The 26491-nt window shown below is 44.1% G+C and overlaps 1 protein-coding gene across 3 annotated transcripts in view; it reads right to left on the bottom strand.

Annotated features, from left to right (window-relative positions):
- The window catches only part of RAPGEF5 (Rap guanine nucleotide exchange factor 5), a 173498-nt gene extending 148210 nt beyond the window's left edge, over nucleotides 1-25288 (bottom strand). For 2 of the 3 annotated variants that reach the window (XM_080382162.1, XM_080382160.1), the window contains exon 1: nucleotides 17055-17981. In XM_080382162.1, the coding sequence (XP_080238288.1) occupies nucleotides 17055-17243 (189 nt within the window). In that variant the 5' untranslated portion in view covers nucleotides 17244-17981. Of the gene's footprint in view, nucleotides 1-17054 lie in introns of all 3 variants that reach the window. The other variant, XM_080382161.1, reaches the window with a different exon arrangement.
- Nucleotides 25289-26491: the final 1203 nt, after the last annotated feature.

The raw sequence follows: 26491 nt of genomic DNA, 5'->3' as shown, positions 1-26491 counted from the left end.
ACTAAAGTGCACTCCACGTCCAAAGAGAGGTTTGTTACCTTTGAGTTGAGGAGGGAATTGAAAACAAGGCAGTTCAAAAGTCTCTACCAGTGTGCCAGAAACCACTGCATGCCTATCATTCAATCCTGATCACTTAGCACACAGAGTAACATGGGAAGCAGTGTGCAATAACCGTTAGATATGAAATAGGATTAGAACACAGACAGGAGTTTGGCATATACAACCAACCACTAAAAGCAGCTTAGGTAAATTTAGCCTTCACTAGACTGAGAAGTTACAGAACCAGAAAGTATCACAGATGCAAGACACAGATGAGCCTTGTAAATCTTTGGACGTGGAAAAACAGCTCAAGTGCCAAGTACCGAACACATAAAAGTTTGACTTAGTACAATAAGAACATAACCAAATAATATAAATGACATATCTTATGCACATTAAGCTGTTCAGAAAGCAAAAGATGTGCTCAGCACCCCCAAGGTCAGAGAAAGAGTTCAGCCAGCTTTAGATAGGAACCTCCTTCATGTTCAAGAAAAGAACACAGTCTTTGAAGTTAGGCAAGACTTGCACCCTGAAGAGGCAGATTTCCTTACTGATATTCTTTACCCTTAAATATATTACCTGCCTTTCTTCTGATATATATCTTTACTTTCATTCTTTATTCATCTAACAAACATTTGTACACATTTGATACCACTAAAGTACACAGATATGTCACAATGCTGCATTATTCTGAATTTACATGCTGTAAATTTACTCACTTAACTCGGTTAACTCTACACATCCTTATTCCTACTGCTGTGGATGTTTGATCCCTCTGTGTGAGGGCTGGGGGTTTCTTTATCTCTTGAAATTTTCCAGCTGGTTCCAGGGAGTTTTCTCATGTTGGTCTTCAGTTTTGAAGGGTAGGACTTCGCTCCAACAAGAGAAATTTGAAAATGTCATTAATGGAACTGGTCCTTATAAGGATGCTCTGCATTCATCATTTATTTTTCAGATAACATGGGCGAGATAAGACATGGCCTGCACAGGTGATTCCTGCACCTCCCCTCAGGCTTGGAATACAGATGCGCAAACTCATTTTAAGCAAAAAGCCACAAAATTTTACAAGCTACTCTCGTGAGATTAATACTCTCTGTGATGATAACCCATGCAAATTCATAGAAAAAGGAAGTATTAAGCTGTGTTGCACTAAATCTTTTGTGAAGAAAGTATATATGAAAAAAACTATTTTAGGCAGCCTAACTAAATAAACAAACAACAAACCTTCCTTCAATTTGTCCCACATCAGTCTCTTGTCCCACGTGAGGTCACTAATCCTTATAATTTCCCAGCCCTCAGAAAAAAAAAAAACTCCAGCAAAAGTTGACATGGCATTTAAAGCATAAAGTTTTGTTCCTTGTATGCATCAGGAGGCCTTTAAAGAGTTAAAAAGGCACAGTTCCTTTTTCCTTTACAAGGCAGGTACTATTCTTTCAACAGAAAAAAAAAAACAATCACATTTTGAGTCAAAGGATTAGAAGGCTTTTCTGGTTTTACATCCGATTAAATTATCTGAATGAATTAACCTTTAATTGCATTTGCAACTATTATCTAGTTTTGCATCCCAACAGAAGTCCCACCATATGATGTCTATATCCTAGTTAATCTTATTCCCATATTCAAAGGCATATGCACACACGCGCACACACACACACAAAGAAGCACTAGAGTCTAAATTAGCATGCAAAATGTGTGCAGTGGAAAAAAAGAAGTCCATAGTATTACAGCAGTGCAGGGATCTGAGGTGAATTGTATATTATGAAGCTGAACATATATGCCTGCATAAGACGTATCTCTTGACACTGAGATTGAACTTGCTATGATTTCGACAAGCTCTCTGTACATCAGGTGCTGTAAGGAAGATTACTCCTCCAGAGGAACTGTTTGAGGGTTGTCTCACCATCCACCTGATATGGGGATAGTCCAGAAAATATGTATCAGAAGATCACGGTAAGGGTTTAACTGTAGTTGGCACAGTCCAGTGAAACCCTATGAAGCATCCATCCTATTCAACTGTTTATAAGCTTTTATTTTAAAACTGAGGTCTTTTGGTTTTAAAGTTGGGGATGACTTTTTTAAGGCTGTTTCAAAACATACATGAGGCAGTAACTACAGCCCACATCTGCAGAATCTGAAATAACCCAGACGAGTACCTCACCCCTCACTGAAGACAGCAGTGGTAGCACTATAGCTAATTTTAAAGAAATACTCATTAGAACACATAAGAGAGAAGCAAAAGGACACAATGTGAACATAAGCACGCTTATCAGTTGTGTGAATCAGGACGTATAAAAGAAAAGTAGAATAGCCTCTGCATTACTCACAGCCAAAGTATAGCTGAGTGTATCCTGAACAAAGCAACCTCAAAGAGCCAGCAGAATGGTCTGCTGGTGCCACAGTACAATCAGAGGAAAGGACTCACACATCACCGCCTTTCTACGGGGTCACATTTCCAAAAGGACTCACACATCACCGCCTTTCTACGGGGTCACATTTCCACCACCTGAAGACCATCACACTGGCAGCCAGTGTTAGGAAAAAGTACATTTGAGGAACTTCTGACCAGCAGACTAAGCAGCAGCTCACGCATTCCCTGTGCTACTTGGAGCTGCATCTTCCTTGCCGTACCACAAAAAGCACTGTGCAAGGCTTTCCCAGGGTCCTCCTTTACATATCCATGTAAAGCAGCAACAGAGAACCGAGCCACCTTCCTCTGCTTCACCAGATCGTCTTCACCCAAAGATTCTTGAAGGGGTGCTTTGTCCCATGGAAATAAAAGCACCAGAGGTGAAGACTGACCACATTTTTTCCCTTCAAGGGACAAATAGAATTAACTCTCTTCCTCTTTAATATTCTGCATCATAGCCAATGCTTGCAACATTGATCACTTCAATATTCTGTTATGCTCCTTCCACTTGCCCACTGTATCCTGGTTACCAGCCCACCCAGATTTAAAAGTCAGTAATAAATATCATTTTAAGTCAGTAAATGTTTTCTGACCTATGCAAAGCAGGAGGTGGGAGACAGAAGAGAAGGGGGAAGATGGAGAACTGCTGTCTTTAAAAGTTGGTTCAAGCAACATGCCCATAGAAGATGCTAATTTGTTACAGAATTTAGACTGAAATCAGGGAAGCAAAATGGTCCCGAAGATTAATATACTGCAGTATTCCCCACCGCAGTGACTGATCTGTCAGAGACTAGCAGAGATGCTCTGTATATGTTTCTATAAACATTAACAAAAAGCAGGACGTCAGTGACATCCTAACAGTCTGCTGTGACGCTCAGTCTGCCCTCATCACTTTACCAAGGAAGCCTGGCCCAGCCTGTATGCGCTACCAAAGCAGGTAATACCTGTTCAGACTCTTCCAGCCCCTTTGCCACGACAATTGCAAAAGTCCATCCAGCTCAATCGCTCATTCTGCAGCAAGGAGACCCAAGCCATTGGTTAAACTCTGGCACTAGAGCAGATTGATGGCAAATCACCACTTAGTGTAAGAGAACTTCATTTTGAGATACACTGTCTTCAAAAACCAGTTGATTTTCACCCCAATCAACTTGCCTACTACTCCATCCTTTCCCACACCAGCTTTTGAGAGATGACTTCAAACCAGTTGTTGTCTCAGTGGAATCACCACCACAAACCACGTGGCTTTTCACCTATGCCAGCCTAAGCCTATGGGATAACGTATCGATTTGATCACCTCTCAAGAGCCAAAAAATAACTGTAGCAAAATTAAACGGTTTCAGCACCTTCTTGGTATGCAGATACACACATATAGACTTCTTCAAAAAGCAAAGCTTGCAAAAAGATTAGAAAAAGTTAACAAAAGTTTTTTCACCTCTAATCTATTTGTTGCCTTTTCTCTGTGCAATGCTGTAACATCTGTTGTGGGCATTGGACACACGAGCAGAAGTTAACGGGAGAGGGCCTCTAGGACACTGTTCCCGGTCCATAAAGCCTTGCTTTGGAATTCACCTCCCTGCTCCTTCCACCAGGGTACAATCAAAAGATCAGATGGGTTCATGAACAACAGAGTAATGGGAACGGGAACAATCTGGGGTTTGGAAGATTACACAGGAGGTTTGTTTGCATGTTTTTAGCGTGCCTCATGCTTGTTGACATTTTTAACTTCTCCACTTGTGCCAAGAGATAACAATGACTAAGTTAGGAGGGAAAAAGTCATGGTATAAAGAAACAAACAAACACATACTGATACTGGAGTTGGCTCAGGCTGAAAAGATGATGACTCACAGACCCTCAGTATTTAGCTTTGTTTCTGAAAGTCAGATAACACCAAGAACTGCTAAAGCAAGGGATGAAGATTCAGTCTGTTTTCTTGGTTAACTCAAATAAAAAAAATGAAAAATCAGGATTCTTGGTTTGGAAGTCTCACAAAATTTACCATTATTTCAGTGACAGGACGGTTTTTAACTCAGGTTTATAAAAATAAATTATTATTGTCTCTAGATAGCTTCTTTGGAATTTTTTAATTTATGTAATGTTTCCTTATCCACTCCCACCATCCTGCCACAAACTGTCCTGTAACATGTTTTGCTACTAATAAGCAACAGAAGCAGGTCCTTTTCTACAGCCACAATAAATAGATTCTCAAAGACAGTAAGTTTCCATTGTTTTTAATAAGACCATAACTTTGATTTAATTGCAGTGTTGCTCTGTTAGCTACACTTTGTGCTTAAATAACAAAGTCCACTACAGGGACATTTTGTGCCTCTGTTTTTAACAAAGGGCTTTAGAAGATTAGGGAACAGCTGTCTGTAATGTGACATTCTTCAAAAATCTTTGCTGATTTACCTGTTAGATAGTTTTGTTCCTAGCAGCAGTTTTGCCATGAGGTTGTCTAAGCAGAAAAACAGAAAACAAACAAAAAGGAACAAAACGTGTTTTTCCCCTCCCTGCTCACTCTGATGTATTGGACAGGTAGCTGCTTCTTAACATTGTATTCTCGACTCTGTCACTGAAGTTTTAAAAGAAAATCCTGATAGTAGCATAGCTCTTGCAGAGCCATGCTCAGAGATTATTTGACAGAGTTGTTGATCACTAGTCAGTATAGAGCCTTCCGAACAGTTGCCTGTCCACCCACTGAACAGGAGCTTCCCCAGTCATGAATACTCTTACATTCCTTACCAGAACAGGAGAGCCTTCGACACACCTTGTTGTAACAAGGTCAAGGCTGACATGATATTAGCTGGGTTTCTTATATGTTCAGAAACCATCTACACAGTGATACTCCACAATTGTATCTCCAACTTCAGAGGTAGTATAGACACCCTAACACACAAAACTCCTCAAAAGAAGCTAAAGCAGTCTTTCCTGGAGAGACAAAACATTGTAGTTGATCAAGCAATAGCAAAGTAATAAAGGACAAGAATGGGATTAAAGAGGCTGTTTTCATTAAGAACAGGAAAATACCAAGATGCCCACATGCCCCAATGTTATAGTCTAGGCTAAATGATGTTTAACAAAACATATCTGTGATGTCAGCATCAAGATAACCAAATTTTGCATATGCGATTTTGGTTGGTCACAATCAGAAGTCTATAAACAACTTCAGATGAACCTAGTCAAGGTAGGTGAGTGGACAACTCCGTGTTAAATTATGTTTATCCACATCAAATGCAAAGTAACACCCATGGAAGGAAAAAAAAAAAAAACAACCGACAACTTACATGGTTGTAAATTAACTATATCAGCTTAAAGAAAGCAACCTGAATGGCTGTGAAGATATTTCCGTGAAGAACTGATCTGTGCCACCAGGAACTCTAAAACAATAGCAAATTGTGCAGTTTCCTCCCTCACTCCATCACACAGGCTTTTCATCCAACAATCTATGTATATCAGCAGTGCAGTCTCACCTAGAATATTACATTCAGCACAAGCCATCACAAGTTCAAAGTGACACTGCAGAACCAGAGTTCAAAACAAGGTAAGAAAAATTATTACAGGTGAAATTAAAGGTGGGATAGGGTCACTGAAATTAAAGGTGGAATATTCAAAACTGAACAAAATGAAATGCTTTCATTAACAACAGAATAAAACAACACATTTTTCCTTCCCCTGTAAAGTCATTACCACCAAACCCCACACACAAGCTCTGTAAATGTAAGTTCCAAGATGAGTCTGAAGCCAAAATACTAGCCAGATTCATTAAAAGGCTGGGTTTGCATATGTGTGACATGAAAAGCTGCAACTAGAATGGTTAATGGTAACAACGCCCAAGAATCACCATATAAAGTACCCCTGGTTATTTGAAACCAGAAAAAAACCAACAATGTAGAAGGCAGACTATACAACACTGGCCCACACACTCTCTTGAAAGCACAAGAAATTTTATATTTGTGGATAAAATCATTACCTGTTAGGTTAACTTTAAAACTTACGGAGATAGGACCAGGTGAACCATAATCTTGACCCACTACAACATGTTTTTTATCTGCATTAGCTTACTCTGAAATAATTGTTTTGCTTTTTAATAAAACCTCTACCAGTATAATGTAAATATTTATTGCCACATTGAATTGCAAATGATCAACTCAAAAATGGGAATTTTAAGCAGAGCTTCAGATAAATTCTCAGTTTAAGCATACATGGTAGAAACTGTGGACAGACATCTCAATGGAAAAAAAAAAAAACAAAAAACCAAAAACCAAAAAAAGAAACAACACTCCTGCTATTCTAGCTTGGGGACTCACCAGTTTTAATGCATGTCCTGGCAACCTGAGAGACCTATTGATTTGCAGCCATTCATTCAAGTGCAGTGAAAGCCATAATTAGATAAACAGCTTTGGTAAAACTAATCTGAAACTCATTTGTTTTGGGACTGTCTGTTTAACGAGATAAAACAAGAAATTAAATATCTGCTGAATGTTCCTCTTTGCATCCTTCAACACAATAATAAAATTATAAATAAAGAGGTATACATTTAACTACCGTTATTATCTTTTGTATTTTATGTATTTTGTTCCAGCAATTGCTGTCAAAGACAATTACAATTCATTAATTACTAAGCTCTAACAGGCTGACCAGTTTTATCAGTCTCTTTCATACATGTAGATACTGTGGAATCTAATCTTTTAATTAGGTCTTTTAATCATATGTAAACACTCTTTCAGCTGACTGAGTATAGCTCTAAGATGGTATGCATGGTATAAGTTTTTAAAGTATCAAAGTCCATTTTTTACACGATTACACCATTCTTTGTGAACAGAAGTTAAATTCTGGTTAAGTTTTCAAAAGTATTTATAAAGACTAAATCTAGCAGGGTTATTATATTTTGTTTCTTAACTATTTTTTTTTTCCAAGAAAATGCAGAGGAAGACTACTTTAAAGAATTCCTATGCACAAATCAGTGCCAACATGGACAGATCTCACAGCTTATCCTTCTTAAGCCAAAACACACTTAAGCTTGGCATATACTGTGTCCTCACCTTTCTTCTTCGGCAGCTAACTACTAGATTCTGGTTTTGTTTCTTTAGGACTTGCATCTCCCGTAAGTTTGGCCTTCCTTAACAGACACCACAAATCTTGGTTCATCCTGCAAAGCAGATTCAGCAGCAGACTCACAGCCCACCCCCCCACATTTACTTTTGCTGCCAAGAGGCTCGAGGCGCTGCAAAAATGACAGACTGCAACAAAGCACTGGATTGTACGCAAGCTGGGACCCAGACCAGATCTAAGGGATTCTTTTAGCTCATTCCTCCAGCCATCCGGTAAACAACAGCTTTGTGACTTTCAGAGCTAACCATGCATGTGCATTGTTTTTCTCCCCTTCTTTCCATATTTTAAAGATCAATTCATGCATCACTGAAGTGCGTTCACCTATGGGATGAAATGGAGCATCTGTTTAACAGTGTGCAGTAGCAGTCTACGACAGCGAATGATTACTACATCCATCTCGAATTACAAAGTGTTTTAGGATCACTGGGTCTAACTCTCTTGGCCAGAACTTGGCCAGAAAACCACAATTAAATGCTTATCACCCTAAAAAAAAAATAAACAAAACACAAACACCTGCTCTCCCTCCCCCAAGCCACATCATAAATTCTCAATGCTCACAAGTGGTCTGGATCTCAATTTTCTGTTGGGTTATTTCTTATTTGTTGGTGTTTTTTGGGTTTTTTTAAATCAAAAATGTCGTACTTCCTCTGGTTCACTACTACTCAGTACTGACCTGCAGACTGCATACTGTCCACTGCATCATGAAGGGCACGGTTTGACATACATTTCTTTCACCAGTGGTATCACTGCAAGCAACCACTGCCCCTTGTTTGGCACTGCTTGTTCCATAGTCCCAGCGATGATGCTGACACAAGGCCTGCAGAGATGCTCAGAAGGACCAGCTGCAGGAGAAGCTACCAAAGGATCATGACGAAGCACACATATAAAAGACTGCCAGAGAGGCTTTGAACTATTGCTTTCCTTACTGCTTTAACTCATGTAGCCCATGTGTGTCTTAGTCACATAAAGACTTAGGTATGAGATTCAAAAAGCAAGGAAAGAAAGGCAACTTCCCCCAAATGAAGGAAAACAGGAAGTAAGTTGCATTCCTCACAATCAGTCTTTTAAAAAAAAGCAAACTAGAAATCATCTGACATTTTAAGCTTTAATGGGTTAATTAAGTTGTAAAACTGAATGCAAAAAGTCCTTAGTGATGCTATGAATACAGCTCTACTGGTATTTATATAGACTGAAGGGATTTTTTTCCCCCCTCAATCAGCGGAATATTTTCTTTTACACTATAAAAAAATATATTGACTTTTAATCAGTTAGCCTGCTGTGTCCTCTCCAGGAAAATATCTTGTGAAAAAGGAATTCATCAGAGAAAACTGTGTACTGTAAGATTTAAATATTAATTATCAGCCCTAGCATAATACAACAGCCAGAAGTAGATCATTTTACAAGGTCAGACTAACCCAAGTCAAACTGTAAGTTAACTGAGATAAAAGACATCATGACAGTTATGAATAGCTACTGCTTTCTACACCTGGAACTTGAAAATATTCAGATCCTGCTTCCATGGGTTTTAACTTTAGAGCCCCAATGACTTCATTTTTATCCTTAAACTTCTGCCAAAAGCACAGATACAATGAAAAATATTTAAATCAAAAGGTGTCACAGCTAAAGTTTATACAGCAGACACTAAGAAACAACCTAAAATATTCCACTGAAACAGATCCATGCATATGAACCCTACAGGATCTGCAAAGCAGCCTGATTTGGGGGGAAAAGAGGTTTAGGAGATTGTGCACAAAGAGCAGAGCAGTGTATGGATGGCCCGGCTAAGGCAGCCCTGAGGGACTATAAAAGAACCGGGCACTCTTGCTCTACCCAGAATTAGAAGGCGTCCCATTTTATTTTCAGTCCTACAGCACCATACTGAGCCCCAACCAATGCTAAGGCTCTTTTTCTAGGCGTGAGTACGAACCCCTAAGAGAAGAGGGCTCACATCCCAAGGAGACGACTGCCCGACCAGACCTCCAGCACCGGGGTGCCTGGTGACCAGGCACAGAAACGTGGCGAGACCTACCCAGGGTCCTGAGCAGCTCAGCAGAGGCACCCCAAAGTCTGCACCCTGACCCCCAGCCCTTCATACACGGGCTGTCGCACCCTGCACCCACCTGGGGTGAGGTGAAACCAGGGTGGACAGGGGCACTTCAGCTATTCTTGAATAAGCAAGTTACAGGGTGTAAGTATAAAGAACAAGCGCCTTGCTTCCCCATATGTGAAATACTACTTTAATCGTTACATAGTAAGGATAAATCTGTTTTATTACAATGGCTTTCTGTGAGTCAGGGTGAAAAGATGGCACATTCTGCTTTCCTATTTTTCTCTTCCTCTTTTAAAAAGCTATTGCTGTCTATTTTCAGCATTTCCATCAGCATAAAAATGCACAGCTTGTTTTGCAATTTCCTCACGGTGCAAATGGAATTCAAACCACTAGGGCCATACAAGTAACAACAGCTGAATACAAACCTTAATGGAGTTTGTCATAATTGTACAGGGCAGTGTTGTTCACTCATCCGGGCGGCTGGGAAATCTAGCGTGAATTAACCAATAATACCGGTTCGCAATCAAGCAAATTAAAGTATACAATTCCACAAAGTGAATTTTGTTTATCTCCCTTTAAACGTATAACTAAGGGGACAATCAGCTCACATTTAAATTGAGTCTTTCATCAAGATGTTACACTAGCAGAAATTTTGCCAATACTCGAATACACTCCTTTCAATTCCAGTGGAGCTGATCTTATTTCCTACATAGATTTCCTTGATAGGTTTCCAAGCCACACACAGCAGCATCACATCTGAGGATCAGCAGGCTACATCCCTTAGAAACAGAAGCAAAACCAAAAGTGAAAGTAGTGAAATCCTTGTCCAACCAGGATTACAAAAATGTGCAGGGGTGATCAATATTTTCTTTCAGAGTCCCTAACCCAATAATATTATTGGGTAATAACACCCAATAAATTGAAGGTGTTATTATCAGCTCAAGAAAAGCAGCACTTAAAACACTGAGCATGGGCAAAATTAACTCAAGGTGTTTTCAGCTTGAGCTCAATTTGCAGTATGGGCAACAAAGACAAAACCGTGTTTCGTAGCAGCCAGCTTTGGGTCAGAGAGGGACTCACGAGGATATGCTCTGGCCAAAACGGGGAAAGGAAACAGAACCTGTCCCATAGCTTACAGCAAGCTGCTACATTTTTTCTGCAACAAGGGGTCAATGTCAATTTTATGCACCTTCCATGAGCACCAGCCGCACGATGGCACCTCTTCCCCATGCACTGGCAGTGGCACCTGCTAGTGCTGCATCTGGACCTTCACAGGGACGCTCCAAAGCAGCTGACATGTCAGTCCAGGCATTGCCAGCCTCATACCCAGTGCCAGAGTAAGACCACAGGCAGTGGACATCATCCTGGCAACCAGACTAATCCCCAGCCTCAGGGAGAAAAATAACTTTGCATTCTGCAAAACTTATTAGGTTACTTCCTAGGGCAGAAGAGTAGGCTTGCATTCCACTTCATTCAACTGTAGTTAATCAAAGCCAGGCATAATTTCTCAGATGTCATAACACATGGGCTAATTAAGAAGTATTTTCAATTTAGTAATTCACTGAACACTGACTATGAAACAAATTATTATGCATATAAACACAAGGGACACTGAAATTCCCCATCAGCTACTGTGGTCACTGTCACTAAGCTATTTTATTCATTAATCAACATTTCAAGTGTCACCAGTCACAGACCTGGTAAGTGTGAAAGACAATTATCTTAATCAAATGTTTAGCAGGAATATATCATGAGCCTGATGACAATAAGAAAAATTCAAGACTACTTACCACAACTATTTTTGGTCACATAATAACTGCAAAAGTGACAGGGGTATTACATTACTGAGCAGAACCTCTATGGCAGTCTTGAAAGCCAAATGTCACCAATATCAATCAGCCTACTTCAATAACACTGCTGACAGTAAAACTCCCAACCAGTATTTTTGTGCACTGATTTCAGCCAGTACAGCATCTCCTACACACTGCACCTCCTTAGAGAAGAAGAAATTCCAAAATTAAAGCCTCTATAGTATATATAAACATAGGTACCAGAGCAATTGTTCTCCTGACTTTTTTTCTCTTCTTCTCATTAACAACACTGGTCAAATGAGCATAAAGATGCTAATGAAATGTGTTGACGGCACAAAATTGGAGGCACTGTCAAAATAAACATAAATAGAATGGCATACGAGAAGATTAGGTGACTTCAAGAACTGGAATATTAGGGAAAAAGTGTAATTCAGCAGCATGAAATACAAGGTCACTCAGGCACTGCTAAGCTGAGGAGCTGCCAACAAGGATATGGACTGCTACAAATGTCAGTCATTGGTGGGAAGATTACCTGAGCACGACGCAGATCTATATGCTTGGCTCAATAAAAATGTAACTATCAACCACCAGCATAATGTAGCCGTGGAAAGAAGGACTGGAAATTCTGAGTATTTCCAGTAGTGAATTACTAATGTCCTGGCAAAACCTCATCTACAACGCTATGGTTTCCCTAATCACAGCATGAGTTGATTAGAGGAAAGTAACTTGAATGACATAAGCAACTGAAAGCCTCTTACAAGAGATGAATAAAAGTTGAGCAAAATGTAGGTTGAGAGGTTCAGATACTTCATTTAATTAAAACAGATTGCATATAATTTGATTTTTTTCCCCTGCCAAAGAAGAGTTGTCTCCAACAGCATGACAACTACTAGTGCCAGAATATATGATAGATATCTTTAATAGCTCCAACCCTCTGGCTATTTTCAGCTCAGGAACCTTCTGTGCCTGGTGAGGATTATGCATGTTCAATACATTTCTCTTCCATGAACTTCTCCAGTCTCCCCCTGAACTCACGTAAACTTTTAGCATCCATACCCCAACTCCTGTGGTTTATTTTCAACCCGTAAGCCTACAGTAAGTTTACATCCTGACATAGACACACAGCAAAGTTGTCACTCAGAACAGAGCTAAGGTGAAGACAGTCTGAGAACATTTCCCTGGCCGAAGACCTCCAGAAACCTCACAAGTCATTACAGGGTTTCAAAAAAGCAAGAAGTCATGGTATCTCTACAACTTCCAGCAAGCCAAAAGGCGTGTCCCATGGTGAAGGTTTGTACAGGCCAGCAAGTTCTTTCACAATATCAGAGTAATGGGATTTGACACCATGATGTCCAAAAGGTTTTGCAGCTCCACTACTGTGACAGAGCAACATCCATGCTCACATACAACAACAGCATTTTGCTTGTGTGTAAACGTGAACATAGAAAGCAGAAGAGGTCGTTAAAAATGTGTGTGTCCGTGTGTGTATGCAAGGTAATTCCTCCTCTGACTTCTGAGCACTTCCCTGCTCTCTCAGGAGGCATCCAGTAGCTCCACTAAGAGTGCAGCGGAGTGCAGTGAAAGGAATTTTGGCATGATGGAGTGACTGCTGCATGGATGTGCCTGCAGGACCCCACAGCTGGCATTCTTGGTACTTCTAGGGGCAGAGACCCCTATTTCATCACTAATTACAAGAAAAAGGGGAGTGGAGGAAAACATCTTTGGCAAGCACCAGGAAGAACAGCAAAGACAGTACATAACCATGCTTACTACATGCACGCTTAACACACACCTCAAGGAGGCAAGCTTGGAAACAGAAGGGTCCCATTTTCCAAAGATTTTGAGAAAGCATATGGCAGAGTGGAACGGTTCCACAGGGCACAGCAACCCACTGCAACAGATCCCTCCTCTGCTTCTGACACACAGACACAGCTACCACAGCAAAAGAATGGATCATTTTCTATGGCTTTATCCAGCAGAAACAAAGGAGCACCAAGCAGAGGATGAGGAGTAAAGCCCACACCTTGCACCTGCAGCCTAACCCCCAGTGCCATCTCAGACATCTGTGCTGCACCTGCCCTAAGACCAAATTTAAGAAAAAAACCTACCATCAGGGACAAGGCCAATGCCCAGTTCAAAGTTCAGGAGCTTAAAAAAAAAAAAAAAAAGAAAGCACTGGGCTTCCCTAGCCAAGGAACTGGAGGTTGTTTTTACCTAAACGGCAGAAGCAGTACAGTACGGCTCCACAGCGCACAAACAGGCAAGCAGAACAGTTACTGCAGCTTTTCTACAAGGTGTTTTTCCACCCCTAAGTTCTTCACATGTATTAAAATTAAACATATCCCAGCACAGTAAGCCAAAAATACCCACTTGTACTCCAGGGTTTGGATTCACTGAACTGAGAGGGAGACAGTTATTTTGTTACACTACATTTTCATTTACCCCCATCTCTGGTCCCAATTTTTAGATAGTCTAGTGCCAAGGGCCAAGGGCTGAGGCACCCAAACAGATTTAAAATATTTATTCCACCCCATACTGGTTTGCAAAACGTATTCAGGTTTTTTTGGTATACTACTCTCTACTATTCAATGCTTTCCTCCTCCCTGCACCACAGGAAGTGGTTGAACAGCATGCAGTCGAGTACATCCTTAAAACAATTATAGCACCTTTAACACTTCCATTCTATTTTATTATCCATAGTCCCCAAGCATGCACACATGCAGATTATCCCCGCTTTATAGATGTGGACACAAACTGCACTGCAGGCGGTCCCTCAGCAAGCCAGCATCAGAGGCAGACCCCCTGTTCAGGGGTCATAATATTTTTCTAGGAAATTAAACAAGCCAGAATTTCAGCTAGTCAGCATTTACTTGAAAACAGCTCACCTAAGTGAGCAACATTCCTGATGAAACCAGCTGGACAAATAAGACTCTCAGCTTGGTGTTTGAGCAAACAAAAAAGCACAAAGAAAAAGTCACCAGAGAGGAAGATCAGACTAAGTTGGTTTTGTTTTTTTTTTTCAAAGGGATAGAGTGAAGGGAGATTTCATAAGCAAACAAAACCCTCCAAAAATTAACTTTGGATTAACTTGAAATATTTTGTTGAGGTGAAGAAAAAAAAAAAAAAAGCATCTTTTTTCCATATTTGTTTTATTCAACCTTTCTCCAACCTTAATTTAAGACTTTTTTAATTTACGAGTTATGCTTAAAAGGGAAAGTATAAAAAAGGAAAAAAAAAGCTGTATTTTATTACTCTGACATATCCTTTCACTCTCTCAAATACTGTCATTTTCAGGGTTCAAGTTATTCTCTACATTGAACAGAAATATGTGGAAAGTGTCATGCCCCTAAAATTCCATTTCTCAGTGGGGCGGAACGCATGTGCATGGAACGGCCAGGAATCACCACAGGGCACTAATGACAGAGCAGGCTGCTCCCTGGGGAACCGCTCGTGTAGGACAGACCCTTCATGCACCCAGGAGTCCACTTTGTTTCCAAAGGGAACAAGCGACACTAACATCACTACTGGACTCCTAGCACTACCTGCACCTCAGAACACCCCACTAGGCACTTGCATTGCTGAATAATTCCATCTGTGGGAGAATCCCTGCAAACCCAGATACAGTAGAGCACAGCAGTCCCATTCTCTGCCCGGGACAAAGCCACCGGCAAGAAGGTCCTGCTGGAGCCACACAGCATCTCCACACAGCATCACCCAGCGATCCAAGATCTGCTGGGTTGACTTCAGACTGCCCTACAAACTCACCATCTTCTCTCCAGTCTTCTTCCTACCAGGACAGACAGTTCAAGAAAAACTCTGCAATATGACCTACAGGGTACTGGGAGGCGAAGCCACAGATGACACCACCACTAAATCTGTCACGTGCTGTTTGCTGGTCTGTAACATGGTACATCAGCAATGACAGGCAGAGCCTCAGCTGGGACTGTATGAAGCAAGATGGGTCCAAGGCTTCAGCAAGCGCAACAGAGAGGCTGCCTGACCCAGGAGCTACCCAGGCTTCTCACCAGGGTGTTAACTCACACGCTCAAAATATTTACAGAGTAACAACTGCTGTACCAGTCACTTGTCAAATGCTTTCAGTAGTGGTATGAGGATAAACCTGAGCCTGTTCCGCATGGCGTCTCCCTGAAGCATCACAAATTTGTTGTGCTAAACCAGTATTTCAGACCTGCCTGCAAACAAACACTGTTACCAGCAGTGGTTCCACACTGCTTCTTACCTCTTCACTGCACTCCACTCCTTTCGTAGTACGCTGTTAAAGTGGAACAAATGCAATGCAATTCAGAAAAGGACTCATCTTTATTGGAAGAAAGATATCAGTCATAAACATCCTGTTAGGGCAGGGCAAGACTTGGCTATTTAAAATTAACTGATTCCTGTTAGCTCTGTGTTTATATGGACAACTTGTTAAGTGGGTTACTATTTCACCTGAACAATAAAAATCATTAGGCATCTCCATACAGACTTGCTTGATTCTGTGGGTTAAGCTCACTTGAGGAAAGAAAGAAATCCAGAACAGGAATCTGAATCAAAACACTGCTCAGAAATAGCTATTATGCTGCAAATTCATATACTACCTTAATCCTCTATCTTCCTTGCCTGTATATCTTCTTATAACAAAGCATTCAGTCAGGAAGTCTGGTTTTAAATTCTCACCCCATTGTATTTCACAAGAACTTCCCAATGCAGAGAAAACATTCGTTTACACGGGTGAAGTACTGCCAAGTGGATGAAGACACAGATACACACCACGCTGACTTTTCCCCACTAACTCCCTGCAGGGGCACTTATCGGTGCACCGAAACCACGGGGCAGCTTGCTTGATCCCGCACCTGGGCAAGCCCACCCCCACGCAGGTAAACCCACTCCTTCATTTCGGCTACTCGGATGATGGGTTGCAGTCTAGTTTGGGCCCGCAAGTAAGGTTCGCCGTGCCTGGGTGGCGATCCCGATCCCGATCCCACCCCGCCATGTGGCTCCAGTCACAACTGGGAGATTCCAGAGGCGTGAGGCGCTTCCCGGCGGCGGTGGTGCCACACCGTACCGCGGTGCCCGGCCTGCAGGGCCCTGCCACCAGCCTTCCTAGACGAGGGCGATGGCGTGCGCTGTGGCCGGGGATCTCCACGGCGCCCACCGGCCCCCACGGCCGCAGCCCCGGCAGGCAGGCGCGATGGGGCCGGCCGTGCCCAGAAAGGCACTGCAGCGTCCACGCTGAACTTCACGGCTTGAACTCGCGTGTGCACAAGCCCGGGCACACCTGCCCGTCGGCCCGCACCGGCGGTGCCACACGGCGGGGCGCGGGGGCAGCGCCGCCCGAGGAGCGCGGCGGTGGGACGGGGCGCGGGTGCTACCGGAGCTGGTGGGGCCGGACCGCGGGCACCCCCCGCCCGGGGCTGCCGAGCAGCCGCCCCGCCGCACGATCGCCCGCCCCGCCGCCCGGCCGGCGGCCCCCGCGGAGGGCCAGAGCCGGCGGCCCGCGCCTCCCCCCCCCCGCCGCGGCCCGGCCGGGGGCGCTGCGGGTGCCGCCCCGCCTGGCCCGGGCACCGCCGCCCGGCGGGCAGAGCGGGGGGCGGCCCCGGCGGGGATGCTGCCCCGCGCCGCCCGCAGCCTGACTCACCCGGCCGGCGGCGGCGGCGCTCTTCCTCCGCAGCGTCAGCCCGCTCCTCAGCAGCGCCGGCAGCTCCCGCAGCTTCTGCCGCAGCTGCACCGGCGGCGGCGGCTCGTGGGCTCCGCCGCCGGGGCTCCAGCTGCGCGCCAGCTCCGCGCCCTCACACGGCGACGGCATCTTCACGGAGCCCACGGCCATGCCGCATCCCTGCCGGGCTGCGGCGCGCAGACCCGCTCGCCCGCCCGCTCCGCCCGCCTTCCCCTCGCGTCGCCCCGGCCCCGCTCCCCCCCCCAGGCACACGGGCGGGCCGGCGCGCACCGCCCGCACCCCGGCCCCCGCACGCCGCGGCCCCGCCGGGCGGGCAGGAAGGGCCCCGCCGCCGCGGGCAGCCCCGGGCGGCGCAGGAAGCCCGGCCGAGCCGCCACCTCCCGCGCCGCGGCTCCGGCAGTGGCGAAGCGCAGGTAATGAGGCGGGTGGAGGAGGCGCGGGCGGGAAGCGGCACAAAGTCCTGTTAACTCCTTTGCGCTCGGGGGCCGCCCCCGGCCGCCTCCACACCTGCCGGGGCCCGCGCCCGCACAGAGCCCGCGCCCGGGGCAGGGCCGGCCCGCTCAGGGGCCGGGCGGCGGCCGGAGGGGCTCGGGCTCGGCCCGGGGGCGGGCGGCCTCGGCTCCCTCCTGGAGGCTGGCAGGGTCGGGCCGGAGGAAGCCCCGAGCGGGTGGTGTGACCCGGGGCCGAGCCGGCGGGGCCGGGGGCCGCCCGCCAGGCACCCTGAGGTCCCCAGGGCTCGTTCGTGGCAGCAGCGGGTGCGGGCCTTCCCTGCGCCCTGCCCGGGAGGTTCTGACTCGGTGAGGTGGCTTTGGCCTCCGTGTGGGCACTGACGCTGGGGAGATGGCCAGCTCGCCTCGGGTGGGTGACTGGCTTCCAGTCATCCAGGTGATCCCTGGAAGGGAACCCTCAGCGCCAGAATCGGTTCCTGTACTCCTTGTGTGAGGAAGAAAGATACGTGCAGGGCACTGGCCTGGAGCGCGGTGCCTGGAGTTACGGGGCGTTCTTCAGCCTCTGGATCCTGGCCTTTCTACCTCGTGCTCCAGGCTTGCTCTGCCAGGCTGGATTCTCATCTGTTTGGGTCAGAGAACTGGTTGTGAGGTGGGTCTCCCCTTACATATCTCTTCTGCCTCAGAGCTACAAATAAGACTGACCTTGCTCTTCCAGGTTGAATTCCCCAGTGCCTAAATGTCTCAATAAATAACATTATAGTCAAGTTAGTTTCACAGACACATTACAGAAAGCTATTGGATTGTCCGAGCCGAGAGGTCCCATGGGTTTCAGGGACTGACCCTAGTACCCCTCCGGCTCTGCAGGGAACTGGCCTAACTATGAAACTTGACCTTGAAAAAAAAATAAAGGAATATTGTTTTCTCCACACTGCTGTGCTCCCTGAACCAGTTCCTCTGGTGGTTTCCACGCCGGTACCCATGGTGGAAAGAAATGGCAGATGTGCCCAACCTGTGTCAGGATGCCAAGACACAGAATAGCCCCTTCCAGCATCAGTGTGACACTGGGTTACCAGTCACCGAATGCAGCAGCAGTAGCCTGGCCTTTCAGGTGCGCTGAACCCGACAGCAGGCTGCTACGAAAACGTGATCCTGCCCACAACCCATGGATGTGTACTCCCTTCACATCTCTTCTGCAGGTTCTGGTAACCATCTGACTCTAGTCAGCTGATCAATCTGGTGGAAAAATAACACCTCAGAAAATAATGAATTTTCCATTGAGCAGACAGCTGAATTGATCCACCTTGTGACCACACAGCCACAGGATCGAGGAAGGCAGAAACCTGGAAGTGAGAGAAAGCAGAACTGTTCCTTTCAGCAGCCATCTGTCATTAAATCAGCTTAACTTCATCCTGTGCACATGACTTCATGAGCAGCACAAACCAGGCCAGCTTGGGTACTCATGAAATGGATAGGGTTTGCTCCAGCCACATTCTGCCACCACCTCCTTCCTGCTGGTATCAGCAGCCCTTGCCCATTACAACAGCCAAATCTGAAAAGTTAATTAAAAAAAAATTACATTTTTTTTATCCAGAAAGTTGATACAAAAGAAATCAGCTATTTTAGTGGAGTGATATGGCCCGTCACATGATGCCTATTGCTGACATAAGAGACAGAAAAGGGGCAGGAATGTGACAGCCCTAACTCAGATGAAAAGTGTGCTGCAGACCCCAAAACGCCAAAGAGATCTGGGAGCCCAAGTTGGCAACATCAGCACCAGTCCCTTTGCAGTGGCAAGTGGGGTTGTGCCATAAAGGTGCTTTAGCCAAGGCTGCACTGCATAATCAGGTATGAGGAGCACGACCAGCACTGGCTGTTCTGCGTGATGCCTCGTGTCCCGAACATTTCTACTTCACTTGACTCACTCCCCAACAGCCCTGCAATGTGGTTTTGACAGCTGTGTTGCCTGGCAGCCACTCTGTCACAGCTCAGGATGTAATTATGAGGAGAGGTGTATCTACGCTCAAGAGAGTAATGGATCCTTAGTGTACAGGCTTCACAGAAGGACCGTGTTCTTTGTCCGCGTCTTCAGGCACTGATACAATACAAACCGCAGTAAGACAACTCAGTAAAGTGTGACTTAATGTGACAGACTGGGGTATAACCAGAAGTAATTTGATTATGTTAAGAAAGGGTAAAATTATGCCAGTGCTCGAATTTCTTGTTGTTTTTTTAACTGAGCAAGGTAAGTATAACTTGCCAACAGTGTTGAAAGAGGAATAAATATGGTCTGCAGTGCATTTAAAAATTAACAGCAGCTGGATAACATAATTTGGACTAACAATTGTCAGGAAAACAGAGCAGATAGTAGCTAGGTCTTTCTGTTTCTCATTTGGATCATTCCTGGTTTTGGGAAGATTATGATAGGAATTGTTTAAAACAAAATCCTGTGTTGCATTTTTTGTTGTCGCAGAAGGTTTAGCTTAGCTGATAATGGCTCACGAATTCATTATCATTCATAATGATAATGAATCTGATACCTGTTCTTTTTCTTCCCAGGAAGAGGGGCGGGGCAGAGAGCAAAACTAGATCGGTCAGGAAGCATTTGGCAAAACAGTTTCATTTAAAAAAACAAACAGTGTGTTGCACGCAAAATGTTGTGTTCAGAGCATCTTTCTCTCAGTGAACTGTCCTGGAAGGGAGAGCAGGGCTCTGAGGGAACACGGTCCCTATCCTCGACAGGTCTGCCCCCTGGCTGACTGTGGGTTTTCTGCCCCTTGCAGGCAGCTGCAGTAACAGAAAAGGGGTATCCGATCTACTGGCCGTGTGCAGGCACTGGGGAACTTAGAGTTGCCCAGATTAAACACTTTTAATTCAGCCAAACACAAAGCAAAACCAAGGAGCTAATCTCTCTGGTGCTTCTAGCAAGACATCTAGGTTTGAATATACCTCCCAGAGTAGAGCCTGGACAAGGTTTTGTTCTCTTGCCTGCAAGAGACTTCATATAAATATAGAAACGTCTATGTTTAAATGGATACAGGATGTGGTCTGGAGACCTAAGCAACTCTAACGCAACTTTACAGATGTGGGGCCTGGGAGTGTCTGCTTTTTTTGAATGTGTTTGTTTTTCTTTCATGGTGTAGCACAATCAAAAGACATGCAGTAAAAACAATACAAGTTGTTTCATGCCTATATGTGTTTCATATCAGTTTTTAAGTAGATCATTGCAAAAAAAAAGAATTACCTGGAATCAGACATTTCCTGACAAAGCATAATAAACTCTCATTTTGGACTTAAGATATTAGAGTTCTTGACGCTGTAGGAATAATTGATAGATGCAGCTTTGGTTTTCCCTGCATGAAGTGAAGATAGGTAGTGCAGGGGTAGCGCTGCGGAGTGCTGAGGTGCAGGAGCCAGATGTGAGGAAGCCATGACAGGCAGTGATGCTGCACCAGCAGCTTGCAGCAGTCCTTTTTGAATATTTGCTCTCCCTGACCTGGCAGGAGGCATTCAAAAGAAAGCAAGATTTTTCCAAAGCAACAACACCCACTGTACAACCAGCCAAACATCCCTTCCCCTTACCCAGGCAGCTCTGCCAGAGTGCGGACGGGGGGCAATGCTTTTGTACCTTTTCAGAAACTGCGTTGATTTTCTTCTTCCCATCCCTTCAGGAAGGAAGCAAGCAGGTTTTCCTTCACACCACCTCTTCTCCCATGCAGAAGGAGGTGAGCTGTGTGCTGCCCACCTCCCCCTACCACATCCAGATGCATGTCAAAGGAGGTCCCTTTCTGCGGGACTCCTGTCCTTTCACAAGAATCATATCCTACAAACTTCAATTTGCCAAGTGTTACTTGAGGCCCGGTGTATGTGAATTGCAGACTCCCTCTGTCACGCCCTGCGACCCTGCCAGCTCTCAGGCTCCCGACATGGGGTAGCCTGGCCTGGCAGATCTTTTATTTCTGGCTCTAAATGCACTATGTGCAATAATGCTGTAAAAGGGAAGGGCTGGGGAAGGCTTTGCACCATCCTGCTGCTTCAGTGCCTCCCAGGAGTTTTGGGGCACATTTCCCGGTCCCAGGAAGGGACGTGCGTGCCCCTCATCACTTCACCCACAGCACAAGTGTGGCAGGTGACCATTCAGTGGTTGTTAGCTTTTGAGTTGTTAGCACCCTTCCATCTGATCAAAGGGTGGGATCCAGCTGAGTTTTAAATGTTAGATATAGGCAAGTTATTGTGGGTATAAATAGCATAAATCGATTATCAGAGCCATATACATCAGGGGCATGTATGTGGGTCACGCGTACTTCTTGCAAATCATTTAGTTTCTCAAGTTTGGGTTTTTTTTTTCAAAGAAAAACTTCGAGCTGTTTTAGTACCATGTCATCACGTAGACCAAATATTCAGTGACTTAGGCTCAGAAGCACTGCTTGCAGCATTTCCGAGATGTGAACGGCCTGCAAAATGTAATGTATGCTCAGCAACAGAAAGATACCAAAATGGCAACAGGGGATGAGGAAGAGGGAGATCAGTGCAGGGTGTGACTTGAAAGACAGCAGACTAGGAGAATAACTACAAAAAAAGAGGGAAGAGGTGAAAGATAAAGGAGATGTATGAGTAGGTGAAATATTTCAAGTAGTTTCATGATTTGTGTGACTCATAGCTGGAACGGCTGAAGCGGCCTCTATTAATTCAGCCCCCAGTTTTCTCTTGACAACCTGTGAACCTCTTCACTTCGGTGTCTGACCCTTTCCCCCCCCAGCGCTGCACCAACAGCCGCCTGCCCTTCTGCCCCCAGCGCCTCTTCCAGGCTTCAAAACTTGAGGCATCTTCAAATGACTGCTCAGCCAGTGTCTTGCCCACGATTCCCGCAGGGAACTGGAACACAGTCCCTGCTATTGATCCATCAGCACTCAGAGGAGAGAGCTCAGGAACATCCTGAGCCACTGGGTTTGTTGCTGCCACTGTTTGAACCAGAATCACACGGCACTGGTCAGAGGATGGGTGTGCTTGTTTGTAATCCTAAATGGATCGCCTTTTGCATTTCCTTTAGTCATTTGGTCCTTTTTAAGAATCACTGGGCCGTGATGACAAGGGCAAAACTAATGTAAATACAGCCAAAAGCATTGTATGGCGTGCAGCAAAACTTCTCCTTTAACACAAACCCAAGGCAGAACACATTCGCTGCTGTAATTGTGATTTGCCAGAGCTAATGGACCTGACTCAAGTCTTCAGTTTGATTTGTCTTTTTAACATATTTGGAAGCAGGGGACCTTATGACCCCTCAGGGAGATTAAAACTCTTAAAACTCTCTTGTCTGGCCTTTTCTGTCAAAACAATGTTGCCATTGAGCTATTGCTCTCTCTCTTACAGGCCGAAATTAAACTACAAAACCAATAACATCCCCAACAGAGTTTGTTCAGTATTCCTTTTTCAACAAAACACAGAAATCTCAAAATGACAAATCAATATCTTTTAATTAAAATTTTAAAAAGAACCACATAAATGGGCCCATAGAATCAGAAAGTTTTTCTGACAGCTGCAACCAAAATTCAAGTTCCTTTACCCCCAGGTACATGGGCATATATGTGATTTTATTTTATTTTATTAATATCTAATGTGAGAAGCTTTGCATACATTTACAGAAGAGATGTGTAGGAGATTTTGAAAGAGGCAAATTGCAGTTAGGTGCTAAATCCTCACTGAAAGTCAATGGGAAATCTCCCGTGTGATTGATGGTTTATCCGCATATTTATTTTTTCTTCCTTAGCTATTTATGTTTAAATTCATGTTTTCTGTTTTAATTCATATTTTATGTTTCTTCTCCATATGTGTAAGTGCAAGGATGCTTTAGCCTGATTTTGTAGAAACTGGGTTTGAGACACTGTGCTGCCTCTTTGTACGCCTGAGACCTCTCTGTGAATCTTCAAACGCATAAGCTCATCGAGTACATTTGACGGAAGTATTGAAATCAAAAAACTAAGTCCTTAAAAGTATTCTGAAAATAGACAGCCAGTTAAGAGCTGTAGTTAATGCTTCACTGAGGTAAAAAGTGCAGCATTTCATGAGACCCTAGAAAACCCAGATAGGGTCTCAACCTCAAGACACAAATCCATAGAAAATCAGGCTTCATTGATGCCCCTGCTCACAGAACAGAACACTCACTACAGAAGTGTGAGGGAGATCTGTGCATGTTTCTGTATCCCATACATCTCTACAGTGGCCACTCATCTTTCGTTTGAGCAAGCTACTGTAACGTAACAGTAATGACTTTCTTGTACGATTATATTATCATTTGCAGAAAGAGATATTTGCATCTCTGTGCCCACACATGTGCAAGGTCATCTTTTGTTTTAAGTAGCATCAGTTTCCTTTGCTGCCTCCATGTGAACAGACCTTAGCCCTGCATAATCTCTTTGATGAAGGGAAAATACAAACCCACATGCCAAATATTTTGAATCTTCGGCATAAACCTGGATCTATGTTGACAAGCTTTTCCCAGGGATAGTAACATCAGTAAAATATTTTCATTCCAATTTCTGGAGAGGTTGGAAAAATCAACAAAAGAATAGCATGAGATCGATTGCCAGAAATAATATTACCATTTTAAACATGAAGACATCTCACAACATCTTGTGAGTAATGAAATGCTTCAAAACATTTTCTTTAATTTGGTTTGTTTGTGTTGTGTTCTGGGTTTTAAATGTGCCTGATTTTTCCTGCTGAATAAGAACACCACAGCTGTGGAACAGAAGCAGCAAAGCAGATGACTGGGAGAGAAAATCGCCTCCGATCAGGGATTCAGAAGAGTCTCCACTGTACAAGGGATGATGTAGGTGTGCACAATGACTGGACAGATTTCTTTGGTTTTGTTAAGGGTAACATTTCCTACTGGTAGAGGTAGTCAAGTACAACCAGACGAGCACCAGCAGAGGTAATAAGACTGTGGAAAAATCCAGGTGGCTTTCTCCTTTCCATTTCAGAGGTAGTAGAGCAGGGACGGCACACTACAGCAAGTCTGCTGGCACAGTGTGGGAAGGCCAAGTGCTCCTGCAGCGAGCGTGCGCCTCTGCTCTAGCAAACGGCTTTTGGATGGACCCACACAAGGGCATTTTCAACTCTGTGTCCAGAGTTACGGCTGACGAGCCATCGAATCTCCCTCCAACAGCCCTCCTGGGATTTCTGACTGCTTTAGTTGTCCTGTGGGACAGCTGGTCAAAGGGGCTGTGGGAAAACATGATCAAAGCAATCTTGTAATTATTTTTTTAATGACCTATTCAAGGAAGACAGCAGAAGTTGCTGACCAGAACAGCTCTCTCTGTACTGAGATACCCAACACACCTGGAGGAAAGAAGAAACTGGCTGTGTCCTGCCTACCCCAACCTCTTCCCCCTTCAGCCTCTTCTAACTGCTTACAGGCACCCCCGGAGACTTCTGAAAGGCAAGAGGAGTCAGGGAGTTAAAGAAATTGGGAGAACAAACCAGTTTGCCCTAGGACACAAACTGGTGGGTCCAGTTGAGACTATCCATGGAGGATTATGGATGTTGGCTTGTAAAGAGGGGTGGATTTCAGTGAGAACCTCAGGTACAGTGGCTTAAAATATTCCTGATTTTTGATCTTGCTAGGTGTACATTTCTACATGAGAACAGTATAGCTCTGGGGTGTGCATGCGTTTAGCTGTCTGCAATGTGTTTAGGTTACCTGGGAGCACCCAGCACCGTAGAACAAGACAGCTGTGGTCTGGTCCCCTGACAAGCACGTCAGCAGCTGTGTAAAAGCTGCCAGAGAGAGTCACAGTAAATGCACAGCATTTTTCTGGACCTATGCATGAAAAAGACATGAGATGAATTTCCTTGCCCATAAGAAAAAACTGTTCCCTCTTCTGAAGCCTTGGAAAAAGACATTTTTATACTTTGCTGGCAAGACCTTTGTAGTGTTTCTGAGGCTTGGTGCACTACCATTCTAAACAATGTTATATCTGTAGCAGTAATGAAATGAAATTATGAAGTCATATTAAAGTTAAGCTCTTTCTAACAAAATATGAAACCAAAATAATCTAATTATCAAGTCGATATGAACATACTAACTTACCAGACAAGCAATTCCTAGACTATCTAATGATGTATGAAGCTAACAGCCCAAACAACAGTGTGTATCAAAGGAAATTTAGACATTCTGCCAACTAGAGGACTTGGCTAAACTAATTACATTTGTAGCTGAGACTAATTTTTGATTAGAGCTTCAATATACTCTTATGGCAGCCTGCCTAGACTGTTGTGGTTAGAAAACAGCAATTCTCCCTTTTCTTCCAGTATTTTTATTCATTTGCAACATAGTTTGTGAGAATATAACTTGAAAACCAGCCCAGCATCCACATCACAATTAACAGTCAACCTTTAAGGTAATAATTAAGACAATTATTGCCCAACCTTACCTGTGATTCCTCAACACAGTCCAGATGTTTACAGCTAGACACGTATTTCTAACATTGTCCTCAGCAGCAATTTTTTTCAAAAACTGAACAGACATTAAAGAAGGAAACGGATAAATATTTAATTAAATATTTGAATTTTGCTTCCCAATTCTTGCCAAACTGTGTTTGTCTCAGGGAGACTGACTCGCTTTTTAGTTAAGACCTAGGTAGCTTTCTGGTATTAATAAAGTAATGAACCAGTAAGCTACTCTTTCTGGCTTGCAGTGACTCAATGTTTGATTCTTCTGACTTGTTACACAAGGAAAGAGTAAACACCTGTTGTGAATCTCTCAAAGGTTCATGTGTCTCACTTACCACAGTTTTTCAACAAGATAATAAAAGCCACCTGGGAAAAAAGGAAAAAAAGGAATATGAGTGGCTGAAGAAGGCTGATAAAAATAGGTTGACATATAGTGAGTCCGTCCAAGCTTATATTAGGTCTGTATTACAAACTAAGAACATCGTCTTATCAGCCTTTACT

Source organism: Falco punctatus (genome assembly GCF_963210335.1).
Source record: "Falco punctatus genome assembly, chromosome: 4".
Taxonomy (NCBI): domain Eukaryota; kingdom Metazoa; phylum Chordata; class Aves; order Falconiformes; family Falconidae; genus Falco; species Falco punctatus.
Note: the sequence above shows the minus strand (reverse complement) of the source record. Positions and strands in the feature narration are given on the sequence as shown.